Raw genomic sequence first — 9,478 nt, forward strand, 5'->3', positions numbered from 1 at the left:
CTCGCATTTTTTTTCGGTTTCGTGCATTTTTAGCTTAGAGTTTAGATGCGCTCCTTTTGAAACCTAAATACATTCTCAATTCATCAAAAAAGTTAAAGAAGTTCATGAACAATCTAAGACACTATTCTCCCTGTATTTTCAAAGCGTGAATCCGCACAGCTTGTCGTTTGTTAGACGGTTATCTTGCAAGACTCTTACAAAATTTAGACAGTTATCTTACAAGTCTTGCAAAAATTTTATCTTGAGAGATTCTTGTCAAAAGACTTATCTTGCAAGATCTTGTAAAAACCGTGCAAGACTCTGGTATGATTATGTATAATTTTGCAAGAATTTTGCAAGATCTTGCAAGATAACCGTCGGTTTTAGACTAGGTTGGCAGCAAGTAAAGAACAATCAAAATGTAATGTGAATTAATGGATACAAGAGAGAAAAAACAATAGATGTATATTGAATGGGATAGGATTAAATATTAATTAAATAATTCAGGGCACTCGATAATAACTCATTATCAATACAGTAACTGATCATCATGACGCTTTTCGGGTTAAGAAGACAAAAAAGGGAACTGCTCCCTCCCCGGGTGAAAAATGACTGTCTATAATTTCTATTTCACACCCTTCTAAAATTATACAACAACTGCTATGGCATAAGGCTCGCCTCTTATCAGGCTATACTAAAATCCATAATCGAAGCAAAAATACGCATTGGTTTGGTCGTAGTTGCTACTGAAAACGATTTCAAACTTCCATGGGTGGGGGGGGGGGGTGTTTGTAAAGCGAACAGTTCCAAAATAGGTTGAGTTAAGTCACAGTTTTAATCCGGATGTTTGAGAGAAGAGGATTTATACCAGATGTGGATCTGGGTTGAGCCAGGGTATTTTGGCTGCTCGGCTGGCTGTTGGTTAATATTGAAAGTTGAAAATTGTGAGAATGAAGTTGTTTATCGTTTGTCTTCAGTGAGGATGTATGGTGCGTGTTTGGTCAGACCACAATCAGCGATTATCAGTTCCTTAGTAGGCACTTGTTCCTTATTGGCCACTACTTTGTTGTTCAGCTTCTCAATAAGGTCCTAAAATGCAATATACATTCTAGTATACAATTTAGTAGAACACGTTATAAAAACAGTAAAATGGACCAAATTGTCGGCTATATTTGGTGGTAATGTTTATGAAACTTACGAGTCCGCCAATGACTTTTCCAAAGACGACGTGGAATCCGTCCAGCCATCTGACTGGGTTGAAAGTGATGTAGAACTGGGAAGTGGCAGTGTTGGGTTGGAGCAGATGGGCCATGGCCACATACCCTGGACTGATGTGTCTGTGGACAATGGGCTCATCGGCCAGAGTGCTTCCATAGATGGACCTACCCCCAGTACCATCGAAGTTGGTGATGTCTCCCCCCTGCATGACGAAGTCCTGCACGAAACGGTGGATACGGCTGCCTTTGTAGCCGAATTTGGGCTGAAATAAAACATGACGGGGTAAACATGTCGGTGTTGCCTAATAAGCATTGATTACTTGAACCTGTACTGCTTATGGTTTGAAATAGATACTCGACTGCTTTGATGACTGCCAAACCCTTTGATGTCTTGCAGAGCCATAATTGTGACGTAGATTCCATAATTTTCTACGATAGTTATGCGGTTATGTTGAGAAGAGAGATACTTACATCGTGGTTGTACGATCCCTTGCAGAGAGCGGCAAAGTTGCTGACGGTGATAGGGGCGACCTCCCCAAACAAAGCAATCTCAATTCTCCCAACTGGGTTGTCATCCAACTCTATGTCCATCCAGCATGTCTTTGTTACCTACTCAAAAGGACAAATCCATAAGCACATTGCAAATACGCAAAAATAAACAAATATGCAAAAATAAAAAAATACGCGAAAATAAATAAATAAACACAGATTTTAACGATTATAACTTATGATAATAGAACCCCCCCCCCCCCCCCCCGGTTGACATAATTGACATACTTTAACCTTTATAATAGTATGTATTAGGGGTCTAGGGGTCTAGGGAATAAACCCCCAAGGAAAAATACCCTCTGATTCGAATGGGAAATATATACGCAGCTCTTTAATAGCCAACTGGGGGTTTATTTGCCTTAAAGTTTTTTCCTTGTTTTTTTTCTGCCTCAATTTAGGTGAGTTTTTTCCGTGTTTTTTTCCGGAACCGATGTATAAGTATAAATTGACATGGATATTCCCATCTCTTATTAGAGGCTAAACAAACCATTATTAGTACAAAATAGCGAAGTGTGTTCAGATATTGTTATGCAGAAACAAAAATTTCGTCCAGCAGAGGAAAAGAAAACAGTTACTGATATTAGATATCGACAACTAATAAAGTTATAGTTCGCTTTTTTCATCGCGGATTGGTTTGAGGCTTTCACCGTACAAAGAAAATGTTCAAAAATGAGGAAACGCTGTAAAATGTTCAAAATGGAAGTTGAAAACCAAAAAATCTCTTTTTGATCTATCTAAGAAGAGCATTGACCGAGAGCGTTTTGTCTGTTTTTGGGACTATTTTGAAATTTTGGACTATTTTGTCTTGGACTGCCTTGAGACACTCTAAATGCAGTCAAAGCAAAGTCTGTATTTAGAGTAACTATAGTAGTAAGTTTTTTTTTGGAAATTGAAATTCAATTTTTTAATCAAAATTGGATTAAAAATATAAACAGTTGCAAATGGTTGGCTAAAAAGTCATAAAATGATCTAAAATTTACTAAATTGTGACCGAATTTGACTAAACGTCTGAAATAATTAAATTTGCCAACTAAATTAATTTGTCAATCCAGTTTTTACAGATGTTTGTACTATCTCCGATTAGATTTCAAGTGGATTGCTAATCTAATTTTAGAAATGAATTTTTTTGAAACTGTTTTTAGTTAATTAACAAGTTTAAAATAATTTAATTTAATGGTTGATAAATCATCATCTAAATCAGAGCACATGGACAAGATTTTGACCTTCTCAGCTATGTTCAACTTGGTTTATTTCAATGACTTTGTTGCATTGAATCAGCTGCGCCTGAAATTATCTTCGTAATTTAAACTCTACAATTTCCTTAAGTTTAGGTTTCGAACTCGATTTCTAACAGTTTTTTTACCTTCCACTTTTCCTCATCCGGCATTTCATCAGCCAGCTTCAACATTTTCTTCCTTTCCTCCGCAGTGTAGATCTCAACTGCGGCCACTTGCACGGCCACACATGCCAGTCCCATCAACACACACAACACTGTCTGCTGCATTGTCACACTCTCAATCTAAACATTGACCAGATAAGTCACCACTTTTGCATCTATTCTACCCCCCCCCCCCCCCCTCCCTGTACCAGCTCCGGTGGATATTCCTCAGGTCAGAACGGGCGGATATCTTGCGAGATCTTGTAATACGGAATGTTATCTTGCAAGACTACTTGTCACCTTGTAAGATCAATGTATAATTTGCAAGATCTTGCAATATTTTGGAAGAAAGCGAGTATATTTTGGATTTTGCAAAAGGCGATGTACCGTCTTATCTTGCAAAATGACAGTTCGAAATCGACTGCGGTCACCAAATTGAAAAGAAAGCAAATTCTGAACACTCATTTGAAAATGAACACTGCTTGCTAATTCTTAAAAGAGAAAGTTAAAATCGTATAATTTTGTATATGTTGAATAATTGAGTGGATTTATTTGACTATGGTTCTGAGAGCTATTACCTTTTTTGGTACTCTGAAATTGGCCTCGTTTTCTTTGGAACAAGCGTCCAGTTTTACCGACAAAGAGTAAAACTCTCGAATTCCAATCTAACAAAGTTAAAGAAGATATAAGAACGCACAAACACAAAAAAAATTATATAACATTTCTCGAAGAAAAAAACGAAATTACTCTAAAAACATTTTTCTAGGATTTTTATTAGATTTAACAATTATTTTTGAAAAATTTCTCACATTACCAGTAACAATGTGGTCTGTTTATGATTGTTCTTTAGATATCTAAATTGTTGTCCTTTTTCGGTTCCTGCCTTATTGATCAACAACGAGTAACTGCAACTTACTGGACTATTAAGTACTGTCGGTTTCTTCTGTTTATTCTCTAATGGCTGCTTCGTCTCTGCTTCCGAATGAAGTGTGGAGGTCTTCTATCGTCCCACTGATGTTGCTAAAGTCACGCAAGCGAGTGAACAAAAGATAGAAAAAAATTATTTTCAGATCTAACTGAGATCGAGTGTGCACAGATTGCGCATACCACACGTCACACACACACCACACCACACACACACATACACACATGCAAATGCACAAACACTCATACATATTATGCTAGTACATAAAGATACTCACTCAATGCCCCCCCCCCCACACACACACACACACGCATCAAGCTGCTAACGTGCACATATCCTTTTCGTGGTATCATAGCCCCCCTTTCAATATTTACTCAAGATTTTTGCCGTTTTTAAAATGTAAACGCGAATTCCGTTTTAGAAGCGATCAACTCTAGCGACACGTCACCAAAAATTTCCATTTTCACAAACACAAAACGATCTTCACAGGCCACGTTTCTTCAATATAAATTAAATAACAGCAAACTCAGTACGTATATAAGTTTCCAAATTTTAGTCATCTTTAGTACCATTGTGGTCACACGTTTTACGAGCTGTGTGGCAGAATACTGCAGGGCCCCCAACCCCCCCCCCCCCCCCCCCGCGGAACTTAGCACTACCTACCCCCCTCTCTCCTTACTAGCTATGCGAATATGTCAATGATATTCGTTGACACGTGGCTTATTTAAATACTCTCAAGTCTCTCGCCTCTTCTAAACAAGTAGAAAATAAGAGCAGGAAAATGAAAATTCGACTTTAGCCTCAGTTGAGAATTTTTTGAGAACGTGAAATATTTCGGCAAAACAACGATTTTTCAGCCAAAAACGAAAATGAAATTCAGTTTTCCTATAGGTATCATTGTAGGGTTTGGTCTTAAACGTAATAATTTAATTTAACTTATGGTGTTAATTTAACTAAAATGACTAAATAAGCCAGCAATTATAAAACTTTTTAATACCAATTAAACCAAAGTCTTCTCAATTTTAAAAACTGAATTTGAAAAGCTCCAGAGTCGGAAACTTTCTTCAGTTTAGCGTACAGCCCCATTACTCTAAATAATTCATCGTGGGGCTATCATAAAATCTCCCAGATTACAACTCCCAGATTTGCCACTAATAGACTTACCGCGCCTCTGTTTCTGAACTGTTTCGTGAGAATAAAAAAGTTAGGTGTATTGAGGTGAACAGCTGTAGAACGTAGAATTTTTTATTACAATTTCTAATTTGTAGCATCCCTCTAATGAAATTCGGGAAATAAAAATGATTTATTTTGAGCCTTCAGTGACCACATTGTTTACAAATGTCTTTCTGTTTGCTCTGACGTTGGGGCGAACAGATGGCCTATCCAAGAGCAGGTGCTCTATATCCAGGTGCTTTCTAGCAACTGGCGAAATCAATATTTTGTTTTTTTTGAGACTTTTACTTTTTGCATTTAAACTCACGCAATCAGGGAAGTTTTCTCAATGATTTGCTGTCCTTCAATGAGTGGGTATTATGTATTGACCCTATTCGATTTGGTCTCATCCAATGAATTACAAAAGAGTCCAATAATGAAAAATTTCAGCACTCTATTGTGGGTGTCTAAAAGTTTTCTCAATTTTGTTCCAGACTGCATCGAAAATCCGTACACAAGATATGCCTCCAAATTTTTGAATGAATACAGACGCATATAAGAGATGTTTCAGATTGAAACTCAACACACGATGAAACATGAAAATGTGATTAAACCTTAAAAAAACAAAGAGGTTGTTTTCCATATGTTGGCTAACAATTCTGCGCAAATTTGTCTGCATTTGTTTATTGCACATGTTCAGGCAAACATTTTATAAAGTACTCAAATCAAACTTAATCGTGTTTATAAAGCTGACTTTTTTAAATTGTGGCTTCCATTAGTATAATGCATAATTTTTGCCCTCCGTTTTATATCTTATCTCTAGATAAAAATTCCGTGTTCCATATAGCACGTAACACAACAGATTTAGGAAAGTGCATGGGAAACCTAAAAATTTATACCTTTTGCGGGAGAGGTCAAAATATTTTGCTCAAATATATCTAACTGACTCTGTAGCTGAAACAATTGCATAAAATGCCGGAGATGAAAGTCGTAAAAACTAACTGTTTCTCATTGAATTGGTTAGCGTGAGTCTGTTACCGAAATGTACATACTCGCACTTTGTTTTAATAATAATTTTTGTTCCGATCCCTCTTAAGGGGGAGGGGGAGAGGAACTGTCTGCCCAAATGGATTTTTTTCTGTTCAGTCTATTTTGGCCGATCGATATTTTCATCGGAGAAAGTTGTGAGTGGTATCATCAAACAAACCGTCCAGCGTAAAATATGGAATTAAAAAGATTTTTTTGACTTTCGTTTTCTAGGCCGAGATATCGTGCCTTCAATTTTTGTGAATATTAGACCAATTTGCCTTATTTTTATTCACAATTTCCAAAAGTTTTGCCTAAAATTTCATCAATTATGCTAAAATATGTTGAAATGTTTAACAATATTGTCGTTGAAAATAATATTAAAGACAGCAAGTAATGTTGACAATATTGATTTATTTTGGGCTAAATATTTCAAAATTCAGCCTTTTTCATCAAAAATACACAAAATAAGCTTCTTTAGTCTATTTCAATTATATTTACGGGAAGTAAACACCCAAAACCAACTACCACAATTTTTCTAAGCTGCAAAGTGGGCTAGTGCTACTTTTGTTTCCATTTAGAGCTATGGAATTAAAATTTAGCCGATGTTTTGCTAACCTTACTCGATGATTATCAAAAAGGCAGCATTTATTTACGATTTTCTATATAACAACTTATCTATATCTTTAAAGGACAAACAAAAATAGCAAGGTTATTTTCGGTCTAGTCTTGGACTGTTACAATCCACAGATAACACGGATAGTATTCAGTCCATCCTTCTAAAAAAGTTAATCTCTTTTATGTTAATTAAAAAACAGGACAATTCAAATAAAACTTAGCGGTGATAGGTGGAATTGGTTAGCTAAGCAGTTCCAAACTAATGTATCTAGTATTTTTACTCGTCAATTTGACTTTTAAAAATACATGATTTTTAATTGAACAATGGCTTATTGAATTTGTCACTATATGTCTCTTAATTTGGCCAAAATGTAGCTTAGTGTCAGCAAAGACAGAATGCTTCTTCTTTCTACAAAATTAAAGTTAAATTTTTTTTGGGTCCTACTTGTTATGTTATGGTGTTCTGTCTTTGATAGTACGAGATTTCACATCCATATTTTTAGGCATTTGCCCATTTTCACGTCTTTTCTCAATTTTTTTACATTTTCACGTTATTGACAGTCCAAATGAAACATTACTGGCGTTCAAAATAAAGTACATTGGAAAAAATCAAAATTTTTAAAGGTAGAGATGGTTTTAACGGCTTCGATATCTTTTTCTCGAAAAATGTAATAGAGTTTTTTGTCATTTTCCATTTTTCTTTTAGTCATATGAAAATTCCTGGACAAGAACAGTTCTCAATTATTGTTTTGGAGGGTTAGATGAGCCCATATTCTGATTTGAGAAGATAATTGATGTTTTTTGATGACTTTGAAAAAACAATTGTTCAACAATACAATTTATATCTGCGCATTTTTGTTCTTTTTGTGTGTTGTTGTTACCCAGTCTAGTTAATTACATATCACATATGACATTTTTGCTGCCAAGAGACAGCAAAAACGTAAAAAAAAGTTTAAAGTTTTTAAAGAATTCGTTATGATTCCACTGGCCTCCAAAAGGGTTTATCACAAAAGAAGTAAATAAATTTTTGGTTTTTGTCTACATTTGTCGTTCTTTTTGTAACCCCATAAAAAATGAACAATGACAGCCCTTCAAGCTCTCCTTTAGAAGCATATGCGATCGTGAAACTGTTGAGTGTTTTCAATTGATATCTAATGGTTACCATTGACTTGAGTTTAATTGTTTTTAGAAAAAAAGCGAATTTTTTCATTTTTGCTGTTTTTGTTTTGATTTGTCTGATTGTTACGACGCCTTATTTGGACTGATCGCATATAGTTTCTAGTGAAGTACCAGTTACTTTGTGTAGTTTCAGTTTGATCTGACGCTATTATGATTTTGTTATTAAGTTTTCTTTAAAAATTGGAGATACTTTTTTATGTGATTAATGTTTGTTATTGTGGTTGTTTGATTTTGCGGATCGTCTTGACTCACTTTCTTAATGATGGCAGATCTCATCAATCTAGTAAGGCTTTTTCACTCCACTGGATTATTCTGTTGAAGGCGATCATTTTGTTCATACACTTTTTTTTGAAAAAAATTTGGATTTTTGGGGGTTTTCTACCTGTTCGTCATTTGGTAGACAATTATGCAAAAAATGTGGATGAGCGGGGTCGGAACTTTATGTGAGAACGCACATTACTGGACCTCCTTGTCTATATTTGGTATAATAGACACTTATTTGAGTTTGAATTTAGAGCATTTTGTGCCTGAGTTTTTCGTATGTAAAAATCCAAAATTTACGTACAGCTTGTTGCCAATTATTGGCAACTTAAATATGCACATAATTTAATATTTTAAAAGTTTTTGAAACGAAAAAAAACAGGATTCGACAGTTTTGATGAAATAGTAGTTAAATTATGCATTTAAAAGAAATAGTTTTGCTCTCTTCTTTGGTCAAAAAAGTTTTATTACATCTATTCTAGTCAAGAGTTTCCAAAAGAAGTTTCATTGAAAACGTACAGCGTTCCTTTTGAAAATTTTGATTAACGTCTGTTTCTTTGCACCACTTTTTCTCTGATTCGATTGTAAATCATATACAATAAACCAAGAGAAATGTTTTTGCTCAAACAATTGACCATTTAGAGTAACAGAAGTTCACAAAATCAAGCACAAACATGCATGTGATAGAAATAAATTTGGTCAGTTAACAGGACTCCAACAAGTACATACGAACTACGCGTAAAAATAGGCTGACAAATTCCATTTTACCAATTTCTCAAAATTATCTTCTCATTGCTTTCGATTGATTGCTGCTTATAATGAAACCTTAATTATGCGTAGGGTTTCCGTGCCTCCGTTAAAATCACAGTGGATCCTGAAGGTTTTATTTTGGTTGGTATTAATCTCAACTTCATGTTTTCTATGACTTTTTTGTGTTGATGAAGAGTGCATTAATGTTTCTTGCTAAGATGATGGCCATTAATTTGAGCCGGCCGTTGGTTTCCAGCTTATGATTTTCTCTTGGCAAAATTTTGTGGTCATTTGTTGCACTGAAAACGAGAACAAACGTTACTGAAGTAAAATACGTACTCAGAAAAATTTTAAATCTTAGTATGGCTTCTTATAGATTCTTTAATGAAAAGCAAATCAGTTCTAAACACTGCATGTCAAAAGTTGTACAAATGACAGTTTAAC

The 9,478-nt window shown here is 35.1% G+C and overlaps 1 protein-coding gene across 1 annotated transcript; it reads right to left on the minus strand.

Annotated features, from left to right (window-relative positions):
- Window positions 1–393: 393 nt before the first annotated feature.
- Window positions 394–4,195, minus strand: LOC142341131 (uncharacterized). The gene is made up of 5 exons (XM_075392022.1): window positions 4,040–4,195; window positions 3,109–3,264; window positions 1,668–1,805; window positions 1,178–1,459; window positions 394–1,068 (listed from the first exon to the last, which is right to left on the minus strand). The coding sequence occupies exons 2-5, from the start codon at window positions 3,247–3,249 to the stop codon at window positions 940–942; spliced, it is 690 nt and encodes a 229-aa protein (XP_075248137.1). The 5' UTR covers window positions 3,250–3,264; window positions 4,040–4,195; the 3' UTR covers window positions 394–939.
- Window positions 4,196–9,478: the final 5,283 nt, after the last annotated feature.

This window comes from Convolutriloba macropyga, chromosome 6, assembly GCF_964194025.1.
Source record: "Convolutriloba macropyga chromosome 6, txConMacr16.3, whole genome shotgun sequence".
Lineage (NCBI taxonomy): Eukaryota > Metazoa > Xenacoelomorpha > Acoela > Convolutidae > Convolutriloba > Convolutriloba macropyga.